This window comes from Oreochromis aureus, linkage group 13 (genome assembly GCF_013358895.1).
Source record: "Oreochromis aureus strain Israel breed Guangdong linkage group 13, ZZ_aureus, whole genome shotgun sequence".
Lineage (NCBI taxonomy): Eukaryota > Metazoa > Chordata > Actinopteri > Cichliformes > Cichlidae > Oreochromis > Oreochromis aureus.
Genome location: NC_052954.1, coordinates 15868150 through 15887756, shown reverse-complemented (window position 1 = coordinate 15887756; position 19607 = coordinate 15868150). Strand labels below are relative to the sequence as shown.

Below are 19607 nucleotides of genomic sequence, written 5' to 3'. Positions count from 1 at the left end.
CCACTTTATATTTATGCATACCTCACACCCATCTCTTTTAAGAGACCAGTAGGTCCATAAAGTACAGACACAATCCCAAAAAATCCCACATGTTTAGCCACATCTAAATGCCATATTCCAGTGGTTCTCAAACTGTGGTACGCTACCACTAGTGGGACTTGGGCTCACCCTGGTGGTATGCGGGAAATCTCCATTTTTTTTTAAGATTAAATAAAATACCATTGTGGAGGTATGAAAAGACGACACAAGAGTTCCCGAGGCTCTTCTGGGAGCCGGAGTCGACCAGAAAACGTCTCCCCAAGCGTGAGTCCTCTATGAAGCCGTTCCTTATCACCAGCAGTCACGGCTGCTACAGAGCGCTGGCGGGCTCATTTCCCTGGGCCTTAAAACTGTAAAGGCGGCAGACAGCGCCGCACTGCAGCTCCAAAACGCTGATGGTAAAAACACAGCCCTTTTCTGCGGTGCTGTATTCCCAGCCACCATCGATGAGTCGGAGGGCCCCGGGAGAATCGGTGGGGTCGCGGGAGATGCCGTCGTTGAGTCGGGAACTAGGGCTAGCTGGTATATAATGATGCGCTACGTGGTGGCTAGCTACACAGCTATAGTTAGCATAATATAAACACAGTGAAGCTGGAGGATGAAAGCTAACTTTTTTCCACTTGATAAAAGTTAACGCGAGGGTTCCCGATGGTTAGGGACAAATGCAATCACATGGCAGGATGCTGTAAATGAACCAAACTTAAGTCAGGAGAACAACTGCAATATGAGGTTAGTCATTAATGTACTGCTGCATGGGCTGAGCTGCAGATGCATCGTAAGGTTTTAAAAACTGGGCTTTAAAATGAATAGCAGTAATAAAAACCCAGAGAGGCCGACACTGATCATTGACTTTTTTAGGGGCTTGTTCAGATTATATAGAACAAAATATAAAGCATTAAAACATCTTAGAAACAGAACAGCCTTATAAATGCAGAGTAGTTTGGACCCAGAAGCAGGGTTCATCACATCATCATGTAAAGACCGGACATCCCACCTGCTGTGAATGTTTTAATGCAGTACAGTTGTTATTATTATCATTGTCACATCCTGTTTATGACAGTTAAAATAAATGACATTCATATTAGAAATATATATATGCATATAAATAAAATTGTCTTGTGTAAACTATTGGATTTTGATTTTGAACTTTTTTGACTCAGTTATTAGTTTTTATATTGTTTAATTACATTATTTAATTCACCAGTAACACTTTCCAGGTCATACTTTAATTTAGTCTTTTTTCCTAAATGTTTTAAAAGAAAAAGAAAACACATTTATCCAATTTGTCATTAATAAGTACTCTGTTCACACTGATACAGACACACTCACAGAATCACCCTTTAGCCATTGAATATTCACCCAGAATTTAATATCCTTCTCCTCACATACAAGGTCTTGAATAATCAGGCCCCACATTATCTTAGAGACCTCACAGTATCATATCACCCCAACAGAGCCTGTCACTCTCAGAAACTTATGGTATCTTGGGTATCTAAAAGTAGAATGTGAGGCAGAGCCTTCAGCTTTTAGGTCCCTCATTATGGAACCAGCTCCCAGTCCTCCCTTAGTTACACTGGAAAAGGCCTAGGCTGCTGGGGACGTCCCATAATGCACTGAGCGTCACTCACCTCTTTTCACTCTGTGTCTTTATACACCACTCTGGATTTAATCATTAGTTATTATTCATCTCTGCCTCTCTTGTGTGCCCTTTGACCTGTCTCTGTCCCCTCTTCCTCATCCAGTCGTGGCAGATGGATGCCCCTCCCTGAGCCTGGTTCTTCCAGATGTATCTTCCTGTTAAAAGGATGTTTTTTCCCCCACTGTTGCCAAGTGCTTGCTCAGAGGGGTTTTCTTTGCGTTATTGTAGATATAAAGCACTTTGCGGTGACTGCTGTTGTGATTTGATGCTATATAAATAAAACTGAACTGAATCAGTGATGGTTATGTGGGCTGCTTTGCCTGCTCATTGATAAAACTTGTGTGTCAAAGTGAGTCAACGGAAACAAGCTGTAAGCATAAAACTGTCACATTTATCTGTCTTTGTCTAAACGCTCCAGTAATTTTCCACCAATTTTCCACTAAGTTTGAGTGAACATCCATGCTTTCTTTTTTCCTTTTAAATTTATAAACTAAAGTTTCTTCCCCTGAATTTGACCCTTCCCAATGGTTTGGAAAAGGGTGTGTACACCTCTGCCTTCTGCTGATGGAAACCCTGCTGATGAGAGTGGGGGTGGGGACTATTAAAAAAAACAAAACCTGATTAGTACGCCTTTAAGTACAGCCTTACTCTTTAGTGTTACAATCACAGGATAGAAAGTTGTTGTATTGTCTCTAAGTTAAGTTTGTAGGATTTTATTACTCGCTTACATATTTGTCTCAAAGTTCCAGCTGTGGGATTCATTTATTTTTTTTAGGTGGATCAGGAGAACTACAACATGAAGACTAGAAAAGCTGCAGTACCACCGATGGCCACTATGATTACAACCTAAAACATCTTTCGTCATCATTATGGTCCCTTTTAATTTAATACCCCCTAATAATCATTTTAGAGGTTTTTCTGTATAATCCCTGGTCAACCTGTAATATTTTAAAGACCTGTTACTGGTTGCTGCACGACTGCTGTTTCCACAAAGAGACCATTTTTTTTAAAACATTGATTGCAGCACATCATCACACCAACAGCACATTAGCTGCAGATTACTGTCAGATGAGCACGATTGTCCTCTTGTTATGGGTACACAGTGCGAACCTGATATTTGTGCACAGCCTATAATCACGCATCAATTCAGACCAGGGCATTTTATTTTAAAGAGAACACTGGGTCCCACGGCTTTGATTTCTTTTGCAGGATAAGTAGGCCTGTACCAGCCACAATCGTTATCCTTATCCTGGAGGTCAAACCGAGGTAATGCTCTCATCTGTCACTGTTGTGTGAAACGCTGGTTCAATACCACCATCTTGTGGGTGGACAGGTTTGGGACTTCTACAGTAGGTGGTGTCAAAACAGAAAAAAATATTGAAACAAGCAGTTTTTCCTTAATAGATCCTTAATACTTCACTGTGAAGTGTAGGTTGCTCCCAAGGCATCAAGGCTTCTGCATCATATTTGAGCAAAATTAAACAGGACTCCATTAAATACAAACTCATGAGCTTACTGTTGCAGATTTATTTTAAAACAGCATCACATTGCAAACAATTGTTCATCACTTGAATGCAACACCAAATTTAAAGGTCCCACTACAACGTTAGCCAGTTCATTCTCATTCCACGGGGGGAATCTGATAATGAGGTTTTTGTCAAAGTTGGCGGTGTGTCACATGAGACAGGTCAGTCACACCCAGTTCATCTTTTTTTTTTTTCCCTTTGCCTCCACAGTGCAGGGTTACCACCGCGAAGGGATCCACATCCTCCCAACACAAAAACTGTTTTTAATGCCCGCATATGATCAAGTAGTTTCATTTTAGCGCCTATATGCGACAGAGTACTTTTTGGTTCTCACTCAAACACATCCCCAACCAACAAGTGATAGTAAAACAATAACAAAACAAAAAACAGAAACAAGTGAAAACAAAATAATCTGAGTGGGGGGGAAGAAAGTGAACTTCATGATCTCCAGGCTGACAAACCTGCCCCAGATGTTGTAGGTCTCTAAAACCACATGGTCCTCTCACATTGAGTACAACCACCAAACAATACATTGTGCGTTACTATGACTGGCAGTCGACGGTATCTGATTGATCATCTCCCCGGGATGAGAACGCGCTGGGTCAGCAGAGCAAAGCAAACATGTCATATGAATGTATTTTAAAAAGGCAAAAAGAAAAAGTTGTGTTAATGTTTTAAAGAGCTGAAGTACAGTATTTACAGAAGGAGATTAAAAGCAGACTACTGTACAACTCTTTGCTACATTTACATTCTCACAGATAGGCTTAATTTCCAGATAAAAATAAATACACATCTGATTTCTATTACACAACCCTTTGCATGTCTTATTGCTCATCTATTAAAATAACATTGTAATCATAAAAATCTCATACAGTATATATACACATACATTTGAAGCAGGTGCATTTCTTTAGATTACACACATGCCGGTTTGCATTCTCATATGATTGGACCTCTTCTGTTCCGAGCCACACTTTTGGTCTTTCTTTACATGCACGTTTGTATCATCTACAGTATTTTTCCCCTCCTCTCTCTTCACTGGGATCTGTTAACTGGGTTGCCAATGAGCTCGGGGCACTGCTCCTCTCCTTTAGCAATCCTGTCGCACTTTCTGAGCAGGTCGTAGTTGATCTTGTCGGTTATGATGCTGTCCTGCTTGTAGTCGGGGTGCTTCGCGACAAATTCCCTCATCCACTTGGCCATGGTCATCAGTTCACCTATTTCACATCAGGAGACGTAGTTCAGGGAGCATTACAAGGAGAAAAAAAATGCTTTCGGCTAACGTGACTACTCAGTATTAACCTTTTAATGACACTTTACCTGAGGCACGTTTCTTTATTAGCTTCAGATAATTCAAGATGGTGCACCTGGTGTCCACATCCACCTCCATGTTTTCCAGATAGCAGTTAAGGATTGGGATAAGCCCTTGAAATACTCCCTCCTGGTGATTTCAAAAAAGAGGAGAAAACAGTAGTTATATCACACTAAGAACTGACAGATGTGCCAGGGGCTCAGTGAAGCTGTTCTAAGGAGAAACATAAAAAAAAACAACAAGTCTCCTCAGCAGGATAGAAAAAGAAAACTTAAACTATTTTGACTACAAACCATTCCAGATTATTTCAAGAGTGTTAAAAAAACAAAACCCTCCTGGCCAAAACTTAATATTGTAAATTTCTCTCTTTTATTTGTACAACAAAGCTCCTTTAAAATTGGATCACTCAGGTCTGCCAGTTTCATTTCATCTACATGCATCTGCAAACAATGTTTGCTTCACAGGCAGAAATATTGTTCCCAGAGTTTGGCTACTAAAATACATCTGCATGTTAATTTTAATCAATACGATGATAACTGAGGGCAACTTTGTCTTAACATTTGTATAGTGCTCCATCCAAAAGCTGGTTCATGAATAACGACAAATTATAGTTGAGAAAATCATCAGGGTTTCCAAGTCAATAAAATTCAACTCTGTTCAGTTCATTTTTATTTGTGTAACAGTCACATCAGTGTTCTTTATGCTGTAAGGTAAAGACCCTATCAGGGAGAAAACCCCAACAATCCGATGATCCTCTAGTACCCGGCGACAGTGGGAAGGAAAAACTCCCTTTTAACAGGAAAAAAACCCCTCTGGCAAGACCAGGTCAGGGAGGGACAGTTACCTGCCGTGACAAGACCAAGGTGAGGGAAAAGAAGAGAAAAGCAGAGCAGATGGGAGTGTACATCTGCTTCTGTCAGAGATTTCTTTATGTTAAAAGGTTCCCAGCACACCACTGCCAACTGCTGCTGGATGAAGATCATTAGGTTTTCATTATATTGCATGGCCTTTAACTGACAATATTAAGTGCCTTGCAATAACTACTGTTGGAGTTTGGCATCATAAATCTAGGAATCCCTTTTCTAATCTTCTGAATCAACTTCTCAGGGAAATGGCTAATTTACTGGGAGTCTTGTTGAAGCAGTGGTTATCGAAGCAAGAATGTACTTTCTCTCTGCAGGTCCTCATTTTTGTCTAGCGATACAATCCCCCCCCCCAGCTCAGTCACACTCTGATGAAAATCAGATGTTGTCTAATGCATTTTTGCTCTTCACAGCGGCAGTTAACCTGCATGCAACTAATGCCTCAAACGTGACTGGCCTATACTTGCACTACAAGTATAAAAGAGTCATTACAGACTGAAAACAGGCTTAAAAAAGTAAGATAATAAAGAAAGAAAAAAGGCATCGTGACTTAAAAAAGGTGAACCGAAATAAAGACAGATACTGTGGTTCAACATCATTTTCCTATTGAGTCATTACTACCAGCATAGCTCAAACGTCCTGTGCAAGAGAATAAGTCACCTTTCCATTGATGATTGTGTCAATGCTCATCAGTGTGTACTCCTCATTGGCACCATCAGACTCCACGCCGTTTTGAGCAGACGCAGTGCCATCGAGCACCGGGTTGCAGCCTGCAAAATAAACATATCAGCTGCTTCAGTCTGATGAAGCCTTGACAACCAGCACAGAGCCAAAGATAAACTGTTTTTTAAGCACCTTTAAAGATGTCCTTGCGGAAGTAAAACATGCCCTCCTGGACAGCGTTTCTCTTCTGCGCGACCTTCATGTTTTCATCGACCTAATAAAAGACACTTCCTGTATCAGATCACTGTGTACAAAAATTCACAGCCCTACTCACCGGTTAATTTCCTTTTTTAGAAAAAGAACTGTGTGGTGGTTATCACCTTTGACAGCGGGATTAGGAAGTCCAATTTGTAGGACAGGATCACCCGGGTCAGCAGGACCACAAACACCACATATGCTGCGTTTTCAAAGTCAGTGAGCTGCACCTGAAAATAAAGGGCAAAAATAAGACAATTCACCACATCACTGAATTTAAAAGCAGATTACAACAAAACAGTCGAAGAGGTGGGCAGTACCTCCATGGGGCGGAACTCGACTCTCCAGCCGATATCAGAGTTTGGAGGGGGAGGTTTGAACCTCATCGTCTGCCAGTTGGTCGATTGGAGGTTCTGCAAGAAGTCTGAATGAATATTTGTGTACACTGCGGCCATGTGTATACTGCATTTTTACACACAGGTGGCCCTCTTCTAAGAAATCATTTAAATTCTCACCTCAAAGTGATCTGACTCGTTCTCGTCGTCCAAGTGTATTTTCTCCTCAAAGACAGAGAGCGGGTCTCGTATAAAAAGATGCGCTATGTGCTGGGCCAGGAGCTTGTCGATGCCTATTCACACAGTATGCATTATTCATTTCATTACTGCACCATCGTCTCGTTTAGGATTTCCCCTGTGGCTAATATGTTTGTATTTTAAGAATCAGTACCTGCACTCAGCAGCTGCTTGTAGATCTCCTCGTCTATCGTCAAATCAATGTCATTGTACTTTTCCCCACAGCAGGACAGGTAGCTGTCAATGGAGTCATACCTCGACTTGAAGATCCTGTATTTGTTGTTTTTTAAAGGCTTCAAGGAAAGAAAAACATTGCGTTACCATTTCACTTTCACTTCAACAAACTATAATGAAAAGTAACTTACTAAAGAAAATAAAAAGTTGGCTCTTTACAAGGTTAGATGAGAAGCATCATAAGCATAAGAAAAAGAAAAAAAAAAAAAAGCAGTTAGTGATGTAGTAGTAATGACAAGAAATTTATGGCAAAAGTTTGTGTTTGACAAAAAGCTATTTTAAATCCACCACTGCCACCTGATAGGACGCAGCACAACACATAAACTGCATAGAGTATCAGCGGTCCTCTGGCCATTTTATTATACATGTTAATAATTTAAGTTGCAACAGCCATCATTACAAAATATTCTTCAACACATGTAAGAAAGTCTGTATAATCTAAAATCTGAGCATACTCAGTCACTGCAGTGGTTATAATACAACTTCCAGTGTTTTGTTCCTTACACCTTGAGCATTACGCAAAAGCAGAAATGCATCTTAGTTTGGCCTCTACACACAGATGTGTTACTGCACTTCATTAGAGGAGGAACGACTGTTTGCAGAATTTGGAGAGATTAGTTTCCAGGAAGCATGAAAGCACATGATGCAACACATGACTGACATAAACTTTAGAAACAAAAGGGTCAAGCCATGATGTAGAGAGCCTACTGTCACTACTGACACCTGCTGGACTTTGTACATTAGTCATATTACAAATAAAGTGAGTAAATCAACCTACTCACTTTCACTCGAGGTTTTTAAATCTGATGAGTACACTGAACTTAAATGACGGCCTGAACTGAGTTTTCTGAGCTCAGCTCATCCGGCATCATCAAGCATGAAAAGGTTATGCTGACCTGCAGCTCACTCACTCTTTGTAGTTGGTTTCACAGTCTCATATCATATTAAACTGCTTGAAAACACTGTCAGCAAACTGCACTCAAAAGAATTTGGCTCTCTCTGTGACTGATTTCCTTTTATTCCCGATAGTTGCCTTTAGCTTTTTTTTTTTTTTTTTTTTTTTTTTTTTTTTTTTTTTTTTTTTTAAATGACATGATCGCTTCCAGGCACAATTACAGTGTCTGGAAAAACTTTGTATCAATGGGCTAAACTACTAAGACAGGGAAAAAAAGAAGAAAAAAAAAAAAAGATTCAAACTACGTTGGGAAATTTCCCCAGTAACTTAGTTTCCCCATTGCACTCGGGTTACTTCCGTGGATCTCAAAGACTGATGACTAATGATTTTAAATGACAGAAACAGGAACACAAAAAGCCCCTTTTAAATCCAACAACTCCCCAGAAGTCTTCCTCTACATATGAATAAAACACTTTTATAAAGTCATGGCTACTCCTGGCCATTTTCAGGTCCACCTGCTCACCTTTAGCCCGCGCTCCTCCTGCGTCCTGTCGTCCACCGAAGCAGAAATAACTCCCCAGCGACAGTCGATGTCTGACACATGGCCTCTGTAGAAGGGTGAAGCTGCACTCAGTGCCATCTGGTAAAGAGTAAAAAAACTCTCTTTAGTGTGTTTAAAGGAAATGTGGGTTTAAATAAATAAAATGGATGCAAATTTGTTAAAAGATGAAAAAAAAAAAAAAAAAGAGCAACCTATTTAAATAGCCGTTAACAACCCAACAGAGCTTCAGAGCTTTTAACTAATCAAATGAATGCATATCAAAGAAGCGACGTGGACTGCATCAACAAAATACCAAAAATTAGCATATAATTAAAAAAAATATATTTTATGTATTTATAATACTTGGTTTGTTTGCAGGTTTTACTTTTTGCATGGGGCATGCAACTACTGTAGAGCCACAGACAGTGTTTATTTACAGCATCCGTTTATGTCAGTGTGGTCTGTTTTTGCCTTCTTAGACATCACATCTGCTATAGCACAGCAAAAACTGCAAGTTCTAAAGCTGCTTTAGCATCAAGCGCATAAATAGCTTGATAAGCAGATGAAACAGTCCTGATTAGAATGAGGTCAGTTACGCAAACAAAATATATGACAGGAAGCGAGTGTTTTGTTTATCCACTCACCACAATGGGGCAGAATGTTGCAAGTTGGTCATAAAGATACCTTGCCTCATCAATGCTGCAAGCCTGGAATGTCACCTGCAAAAGCATCGTAAAAATAGGATGAAGTACATTTATAAGTCACTTATTAGGAATGTGAAGCTGACAAAGACAACCAGACGTGGCACGCTGCTCAGTCAGTTCATGCACTACCTGCAGACAGCAGTTGCCCATGCCGAAGCCCATGGCATCCATGTAGATATGGTCAGGCAGAGCCGCCCTCGCCGCTTCGCCATCATCCTCAGGAAACTCTTCCACAAACGGAGATGGAGTGCACTTGTCTTTGAAAACTAAAGGGTGACAAGAAATTTGGTCACAGGCATTTATTCCACAACGTCTTAAAGGCAAATGAATCACATTAAAAAAATAACTATCTCCATTTCCAGTAGCTTACAGATTCCACATTACAGATGTGTCTGACACTGACCACATCTACAGGTCGCAATCGTTGCTTATCACAAAAAAAACCAATAATATAAAAATATACTCAATTCAGTCAGACTTACTTGGCACATTTATTACAACTTTTTCTCCCCTTCTGTGACGTATGTTTCTGGTTAGAGTACTGAAAAAAAACGTAAAAAATGCAAGTAAAATGTATTTATTTATACAGCACTTTTCACAGATTAAAAAAAAATATTAATGAAAGTGCTACACGATAAAACAGAAGAAGCAAAAGTATGACATCACAATCTAAAACATAATAAAAATCACACATAGCCATGCGGATATTTCCTGCCCATCAGCTTCTGATCCGTTTTGCTCAGCTAACTCCAAAATTTCTAATTAAGCACATCTAAACTGCACTGACATTACAACCATGAAGCCTACCTGAATCTCGGGTGTCTGTTGATGGCTTCATCGGGGAAAAACAGCGACTTGGACACTCCTGTTTCAACAGGAGTTGGTCGGTACTCTGGTTTGGTGAAACCCGGGCAGCCTAGCCTGAACAAAACCATCACACAACGCAACATTAAAAGCTGCGGCTCACATTTATTAGAACAATCCCATATCAGCTTATAGATTCACATTTGTATTGATTTCCTTTATGAGGGTAAAAACCTTTGATCAGTATAAACTGAAGCACCTTGGAAATGCGGTGATGGCGCAGAGCGTTTCTTTGGGGTTCAGGACAGATGACGCCTCGCGCCGCCTCTTCCTCATGTTGCCCTCGACAGTGTTGAACTCTGACATTGTTCCGCCGTATGGCTGACCTGGAGTTCCCTCGATCATGTAGCTACCATACTCTGGTCTCCACAGTGTGGGGTGACTGCAAAAAACACACAAAGTGTATTACTAAACTACAACACTTAGAGGTCAGCCTGGAAAAAAGGCCCCTGGTTTCAGTATCACGATGACCTTTCTGATTAAATAAACGGACCGCTCTCCCTTTATCATACGTCGGGCAAAATCCTGGTGGGGGCAAATGAACGCGACACATTTGTGCTTCTGAGCCTGCTCTTTGGTGTGTGCGACAGAGGGGCAGTAATGAGGAATGCATCGGCTCTACTATTCTCACTGTCACTGGTATTTCCCCTGGGTGAAGTTGGCTACACAGATTTAGACCGACGTCATGGGCTGCAAGCAAACATAACACTCAGGAGCCTGTACAAACACATTTACAGCGACTGCAGAGATGGCACTACAGATTAGACATGCAAACAGTATTCCCAGGAGGAGCTCCTCAGGGGGGAAATACCTTGGCATCACCTTGGAGATGTCAGTCAGTCATCAACAAAACTTTTGTAACCGATTAATTTCCGCGTCACATATTTTTAAAGCCACCTAAACGACACTAAAAAAAGGGCACGTCACAGAAACAAAGGGACTCACTGTGCTGTACATTTTTTTGTTTTTAACAAGTGTGCTATGCACCCTTTTCTTGTGCTGCAATATTAATTGAACTATTGAGCAGAAAGACTGGAAGATTCAAGCTCTGATACCATGTGCAGGGAGCCAGTGGGGCTCTGCCAAAATCCAAACAGAATAACTGTGAGTCGGGGAGATGTGTCTCTTCCAGTTAACTGCTTGTGCAAAGACAATGTGATCAACAGAGAGCCTCTGTGCATGTTCTGTATGGAAACTTCTTTTATAACCTTAGGTTAAAAACTTCTGATGAGATAAAACAAGACAATAAATACGCTGCCACAGAACTCTGTTGAACATTGCACGTTAAACTAAATGTTCTGCAACAGCTGGAGGAATAGGGAGCTGTAATTTCTAATGCATAAGAACTCCACTGAGCAGCTATAGCATGTGTTACTTTAAGTCACATTGATGCATATCAAAAAGAAGCGTTTTCTCTTAACTGCTTCACTTCCAATTAAAGTTATAAAAAAAGCCACCATGCACCAACACAGGAGCTTTCACTGAGGCTGATAACAAAACAAATACAAAAAGAAAGTGTCCGCCTGCGATGCATGCTGATTTAACCTTTATACAGCATCTCATCTCATCTCACTCCTCCTCTTCTTATTATCCCACTGTGTCATAAGCAAAGCAAGATCAGCCATTAATCTCTCAGCTTACATTTATTCAAAACAAACCAACAGCCTTTTTGTCACAGCTCCTGACATTTGAGGTGTGGCATTTATTTGAATGTTATTCATATTCTAGTTTTGCGTGTTGCCATTTCAGTGCAACAACATAGCGTCTCCATAGTGTAGTTAGTGGTTTACACATTCGCCTAACAAGTAAAAGATCCCCAGTTTAATACTGGGAGGAGACACGAAGGACAAAACAACACTAGCCAAGTAAATTAGGAGCATCTTTCATATTTTAGTAGCATATGCAACTGAACACACACACACACACACACACTGTTAAAGTGTACCTACTTGGGGTTTATGTTTTCTCCCTGGTCCTGCAGAGTTGCTAAAATATCTCCACCATTCAGGACGAGGCGAACCTTCTCATCCTTGTCGTCAAACTCCACCAACATGTACTCAACCTAAAAGCAAAACGATCAAAGACAGAACTAGACAAATACTGTATTTAAAGTACTTGCCTGACTTTTTTTCTTTCTATAAACACCAGGCTTTCCATTGGCGCTATAGACGCCATCACATCAATTCCAATTCATCAGTTAGATTTCCTTGACTTTTGACTCCGCTACCCTGTAATCCCCTGTCTGAAAGAGGGATTAATCTATAACAACAGCATTCCACATGGTTTGAAATCAAAATACTTTGTTCAAGCTGTACAGGTTTTTCTGGCTGGTGGCGGATGAAGAGATGTGAAGTTCTGAATGAAAATGTAAGAGAAAACCACAGCGAGCAACAGACAAAGCCACATACATTGCATAGTAGGCATTAAGTTACCATCCACACAGCAAGGAGTGTCCTCATGTGGTAGCCAGCATGCCAGCAGTGTAAGCAGTAAGGGAAAATAAATGAGTGTTGGACCACCACCATTGGCAAAGCTGGACTTCTGTTTTGTCATGTTTTTTGCTCACGGCTCTATTCAACTCTTATTCAACGCCCCCAACACCCGACTTAAAAGTCAAAACTGGCTCCATGGGTAAGGCCTTGTCATGTCAGTAAACTCAAACATGCTGGGAATTGCACCGCTTCACATATTGCAAGGATGCCAAACTAGTTTTACATCGGGGGCCACATACAGCCGCTCTGATTATGAAAGTGCTGGAGCGGCTGGTGCAAAGAAGCACAATTTCAACAAGCACATCTCAGTTTTTCTACACGATAAAGAAATGCTGCTTCAGTTAATAAAAGTAATCTGTCAGCGTGACTTAGTGGGCTTAAATTCTAAGAAATAAATGTCTAAAATTGCTGCCCAGACTGTCCTGTAATTATAAAGCAGAAAACTTTTTCTTTTAATTTACAGAAAATGTCCTGCTTTATTTTATGGTGGACACGTGAAAAACTGAAAATTCTATATCAGACAAACACGAACTTTTCTGTCATTTAATTGTTTATCTATTACTTAATAACTTGGGTGCAGGCTGAATGGCAATGGGGGAGGTCTTTATCAGTAGGGCAAGCTGTAAAATACGCAAAAATACAGTTAAAAGTCCAAAACTTATGCCTTCCTTTGAAATTTTCCAAAGATGGCCAGTGGGTCAGATTGGAGTCTTTGCCGGGCCAATTCTGGCACCCGGGCCTTATGTTTGCCACCGTTGGTATACAGTATCAAAGAGCTGCAGGGTTTGTTGCAGTTACATGTGTATGTGCTGCAGTCGGTCAGGGTGCACACACACACACACACACACTTAATTAGTCTCTATCAACACAGGACCACTGTTGCATCATGCCCAGCCGCATTACTAATAGACTAAAAGCATTAACAGACAACACCAGCATTAATATTCCACAATCCTTACCTCATCGCCCCACTTTAGCACATCTTTCTGGCGATCCTTCAGTTTGTTGTAGATGTTGAGAAACTGGATGATGCCATGTTTTCTGATGTGGTCAGCATACTTTCGGGTTTCTTCCCAATTCAGTGGAGATCCCTGTGACAGTAGACCCATCGCACACGCTGACTGCAGGTATAAGGTGACCGCTGTTGGGCTCTTGCTGCCTGGTTTCTATTTAAACGGCACGCCGGGCGATAGCTAGCTAGCTTGTCTGTCCAGGTCGGAGAGCTCGCATGAAGCCTCGGTTAAAACAAGCGGCGGAGTATGGAGGGGTTTCAGCAGAGCCGCGGTTTGAATGAACGATCTCTTGGTGCTTCTAAGCAACAACGTGTCCTGTCGGTAACCTCAGCTGGACGTCCAAAAGAAATAGGCCCCTGCTTATCACTTGCTAATGCCTCGTTAGCTCGGTACCGTGAGTTAATAACTCCGCACCCGCTGCTAAACGGACGAGTTATTCAGTCAGTGCCCGGTGACCCCAGTTCGGTAAACAGCCACGGACTGGAGCCGGTGAAAGCGCAGCTATATGGGGGGGAATGACAGCGACGTGCGCCGGTAGAGAAGTCGGTGTTTCGGAACCACTCTGCCGCACGCAGTCGCTCAGTGTTTTTCATATGAATGCCCTCCTGCTTCAACACACGTGACATCTTCAGGCGGAGCGTAGCGTGGAGTGGCGTCACTATGACTCAGCAGTCTTCGTTTCGTGGCTCCGCCCACTGCGCCGTCAATCAGAGCGAGTACCAGGGCACGTTCAAGAGCGCTGGAAAAGCGAGACGCATATATACATGAAATTTCCCCTTGTGGGACTAATAAAGGTATATCAAATCAAATCAAATCAAATAACACAACTTATCCGTCCATATTAAAATAGTTTAATAATTTAATACACTGCCTCTGCCTTGTTTTGTGTAGAAAATTAAATGAGACAGGAGCAAATAAAGGAAAATCGAGGAAGTAAAACGCGTTATGTTTACATTCGAGTTAAAGATTTTGCATAAAAAGTTTTTCATTCCAATCAAAGTCTTTTATTTTTTAAAGTCTTTTTTTATTTCTAAGTTTAAGGGTTTTTTTTGTTTCCTTTGAAAGAAAAACAAGATACACGAAGAATAAAAAAAATATCACGACAGTGAGCAACACCAAAATAATCAAAGACCTTATTGAAGAAGGTCTATTTTAGGGTCATCAGCAAGGCTCCACAGGCAACGTCTCTCATCCTGTCTTTCTAGCCGGGAACAGATTTAGCCAGAGTCTATAAATCTTAAAATGATAATGGGGCACTGAACTTCACAGAGAGTGAGTCCTTCCTTCCTATGGAAATCAAGTTAAGCTATTCAATTACTGTTTTTGTTGTTGTTATTGCTGTTTAATTTAAATTTAATTATCTAATCGCGTTTACTCTCGAGCAACTGTTAAAAAACAATTGACTGCAGGGAAATCTTTCATATTCTCTTTACATGTTGACCTCTTCTAACGCAGATTACTGTTTGCCATTGTCTTTTCCATAATTATGAACTTATTATTCTGGTAAGACCAGAATCCACGCCAACTCAAGTTAACCTGCTGTATGGCAAAGTATCAAACATTCACTTTAGGCTTAATTATCAAAACTTGTATTATGTGACTTTCTATCTTAAAAAATAAATAATGAACATATACATTTACATGGAATTTATTCTTATATATATATGAAAAAAGAGGGTTATTACATTAAGAACAATGACTATTAAAGACAAAATATCATTTTGCCAGAGCAAATGTGCCTCCTTGTATACACAAAACACAAAATAAAAACACAGTTGTTTATCTGACATAAGGCAAGCTTTTCGTTTCTTTAGTTTTTTGGTTTCATGTTCGTTTGGAGTTTTCTGATCATTGGCTCCCTCTTTATTTTGTTTTTTTAAAGTAAAGAATACAGGGAGTGCAGAATTATTAGGCAAATGAGTATTTTGTCCACATCATCCTCTTCATGCATGTTGTCTTACTCCAAGCTGTATAGGCTCGAAAGCCTACTACCAATTAAGCATATTAGGTGATGTGCATCTCTGTAATGAGAAGGGGTGTGGTCTAATGACATCAACACCCTATATCAGGTGTGCATAATCGTGGCTCAAGAGTTGGGAGTTCGCCTTGTAATCGGAAGGTTGCCGGTTCGAGCCCCGGCTCGGACAGTCTCGGTCGTTGTGTCCTTGGGCAAGACACTTCACCCGTTGCCTACTGGTGGTGGTCAGAGGGCCCGGTGGCGCCAGTGTCCGGCAGCCTCGCCTCTGTCAGTGCGCCCCAGGGTGGCTGTGGCTACAATGTAGCTTGCCATCACCAGTGTGTGAATGTGTGCGTGAATGGGTGAATGACTGGATATGTAAAGCGCTTTGGGGTCCTTAGGGACTAGTAAAGCGCTATATAAATACAGGCCATTTACCATTAGGCAACTTCCTTTCCTTTGGCAAAATGGGTCAAAAGAAGGACTTGACAGGCTCAGAAAAGTCAAAAATAGTGAGATATCTTGCAGAGGGATGCAGCAGTCTTAAAATTGCAAAGCTTCTGAAGCGTGATCATCGAACAATCAAGCGTTTCATTCAAAATAGTCAACAGGGTCGCAAGAAGCGTGTGTGGAAAACCAAGGCGCAAAATAACTGCCCATGAACTGAGAAAAGTCAAGCGTGCAGCTGCCAAGATGCCACTTGCCACCAGTTTGGCCATATTTCAGAGCTGCAACATCACTGGAGTGCCCAAAAGCACAAGGTGTGCAATACTCAGAGACATGGCCAAGGTAAGAAAGGCTGAAAGACGACCACCACTGAACAAGACACACAAGCTGAAACGTCAAGACTGGGCCAAGAAATATCTCAAGACTGATTTTTCTAAGGTTTTATGGACTGATGAAATGAGAGTGAGTCTTGATGGGCCAGATGGATGGGCCCGTGGCTGGATTGGTAAAGGGCAGAGAGCTCCTGTCCGACTCAGACGCCAGCAAGGTGGAGGTGGAGTACTGGTTTGGGCTGGTATCATCAAAGATGAGCTTGTGGGGCCTTTTCGGGTTGAGGATGGAGTCAAGCTCAACTCCCAGTCCTACTGCCAGTTTCTGGAAGACACCTTCTTCAAGCAGTGGTACAGGAAGAAGTCTGCATCTTTCAAGAAAAACATGATTTTCATGCAGGACAATGCTCCATCACACGCGTCCAAGTACTCCACAGCGTGGCTGGCAAGAAAGGGTATAAAAGAAGAAAAACTAATGACATGGCCTCCTTGTTCACCTGATCTGAACCCCATTGAGAACCTGTGGTCCATCATCAAATGTGAGATTTACAAGGAGGGAAAACAGTACACCTCTCTGAACAGTGTCTGGGAGGCTGTAGTTGCTGCTGCACGCAATGTTGATGGTGAACAGATCAAAACACTGACAGAATCCATGGATGGCAGGCTTTTGAGTGTCCTTGCAAAGAAAGGTGGCTATATTGGTCGCTGATTTGTTTTTGTTTTGTTTTTGAATGTCAGAAATGTACATTTGTGAATGTGGAGATGTTATATTGGTTTCACTGGTAAAATAAATAATTGAAATGGGTATATATTTGTTTTTTGTTAAGTTGCCTAATAATTATGCACAGTAATAGTCACCTGCACACACAGATATCCCCTAAAATAGCTAAAACTAAAACCAAACTAAAACTACTTCCAAAAACATTCAGCTTTGATATTAATGAGTTTTTTGGGTTCATTGAGAACATGGTTGTTGTTCAATAATAAAATTATTCCTCAAAAATACAACTTGCCTAATAATTCTGCACTCCCTGTAGTATGAGGAAGACTACAGAAAGCAAAATCAAAAGCAGCCATGTCCTGTTTGTTTATTTTTGCAGGGTAACTTATTTACCCTTGGTTTCCACAGCACTAAAACGAACGAGTCATGTTTAGGGTAGAGTGTCGGATGTACCAACTGGAGGAAAAACACTTAAATGCAAATTCATACTAAGGCAAATTTGCAAAAGTAAATGTAATAATGATACAGCACTCTTGTGAGAGGGCGAGGATAGACTGTATATGCATGAGTTGACAAAATAGCTTGTAGGGTTATGAATGATTACACTCATAGCCAAATAAGGATTTAAGGATGTGGTTTAACCAAACACAATCGACTGCTCGGGTCACACCCCTCTGTGTCGATAAAACCTGCACAGTCACTTAGAGACAATGACTACAAGCAATGTCACTGTCGATATAATGTTTTTGTCCAAATATTAAGAGTTTCTTAAGTTTTATTCACAAATATATAGTAAAATACATTTGTGAGACTCGGTTTACAGCTTGTTTAAATACATGTGGGATGCAATTTTATTTTTAAAATTTTTTATTTTACTATAAATGAATATTTTGCTTTGAATTGAGGATTTATGAGTTACTAAAGTGGCGGGCAGCAGCTGTAAGTGAAGACCATAGCAAAACCTGGCTAACATGTACATTACAAGTGGTGTTAATGCAATAGCACAAATGTCTCACGTGGTAGCAAAAAATGTGTAAACGGAGCAGAACATGATCAGATAAGAGATCATAAATCACAGTCAAAACATGATCATAACTCATATATTTCATTGTTCAGGCTGTAAAGTCACGTTTGCCTTTATGACAGGCCATGCTAAACATATGATATACTCATGTAGGTTGCCTGTAGCACCAACTTCCAAACTAGCTGTGATTTTTGCTTGTAGGTACAGAAAAAAATCCCTTTTCACACTCTCACTTAAATAAGCTTCATGTTTATGTAATTTACAAAACGCTTGACACATTCTCCACGTGTATGGTTACATATTTATATAATAATTGCTTTGTCTCTTTTGTTATATTAATTACTTGTTTCTTTCTTTGAGTGTCTGGAAAGCAAAAAGGTATGGCAAAGGCTGGAGGATTGTGAAGTACTGCAGCTAGATTATAAAGATTAGATTATTAAGCCAAAGCATGTGCTGCCACTGTATGGGGTTTAGAGCGGTTAGGAGAGGGTGGAGAGCTCCCACTGCCCCCCCAAAAAGCACAAGGCAATATTAAAAACAACCATTCAGACTTTCTGTTTGAATTGCTGTCGTCCTCAGGCAGACATTTTAGGACATTAAAGATGAGGACAAATATATTATAGATAAGTTTCCAAAAACCACTAAACCACTTTAGTTACACTAAACTCTGCTGGAGAATGATTCATGCAATCAATGGTCATGGAGACTTTCACTGTATATTGTTTTCTGTGTATGTGCAGAGATTCAAAATGATGTGTCAAAGACATTGCAAACATCATGGGGCCTATAAAGACTGAATTAAGATCAGAAACAAAAGGTGCATATCTCTTTCATATTTTAGAAGACAGGAATGCCGCTTTGCTACTCCAGCCTGTTTACCAGCGACACTGTGAAAACCACGCACTACTAAATCCCGCTGATAATCATTCAATTTAAGGTTTGTACCGTCAAACAATCCAATCCAATGTTATTTATGAAGCATTTCTTTTTTAAAAACAACGGACTTTGACAAAGTAGTGTACAAAGCACCAAAACAACACAATAAAACAATAAAAAGATTAATAAGTACAAGGTAAGAAAACACCTCTCTCATTCTCAGTAAAAGCCAAAGAGTGAAAATGAGCTTTAAGACGTATTTTAAAAACAGGCAACAAGGGGGCCAATCCTATAGCCCCCCAAAGTTTGGGGGCCATAGCTGAAAAAGCTCAATCGCAGCTGTTTTTCATTTGAGTTTTTTGGGACTAGCAGGCCTCAGTGACCTCGAGGGGACATATGGAGTCAACAGCTCAGATATATGAGCAAACTCACAGCTAGTCTGGAAATCAGACATTGTGCTACAGGTAACGTAGATGAGCATGTCATATGCCTAATGTGCCTCAAGGGCTTGTCATAAAGGCCAGTGTGACTTTACAGACTTAACAGTGAAATATCCAAGTTATGAAATCAGTTCTCTTCATCAGCTTTTGACTGTGATTTATGATCTCTTATCTTATCAAGTTATGCTCTGTTTAAACACG

At 40.6% G+C, this 19607-nt stretch overlaps 1 protein-coding gene across 2 annotated transcripts; it reads right to left on the bottom strand.

Moving 5' to 3' along the window:
* Window positions 1-3190: 3190 nt before the first annotated feature.
* On the bottom strand, window positions 3191-14238 carry gclc (glutamate-cysteine ligase, catalytic subunit). Of its 2 annotated transcripts, none has more exons than XM_031742891.2 (16): window positions 13559-14238; window positions 12057-12169; window positions 10307-10489; window positions 10051-10164; window positions 9726-9784; window positions 9373-9509; window positions 9184-9258; window positions 8522-8638; window positions 7024-7162; window positions 6813-6925; window positions 6618-6710; window positions 6423-6527; window positions 6235-6316; window positions 6040-6149; window positions 4525-4645; window positions 3191-4421 (listed from the first exon to the last, which is right to left on the bottom strand). In XM_031742891.2, the coding sequence occupies exons 1-16, from the start codon at window positions 13706-13708 to the stop codon at window positions 4240-4242; spliced, it is 1893 nt and encodes a 630-aa protein (XP_031598751.1). In that variant the 5' UTR covers window positions 13709-14238; the 3' UTR covers window positions 3191-4239. The 2 variants fall into 2 exon arrangements, with proteins under 2 accessions (XP_031598751.1, XP_031598752.1); XM_031742892.2 differs by having other exon boundaries at window positions 12057-12349; window positions 13559-13694.
* Window positions 14239-19607: the final 5369 nt, after the last annotated feature.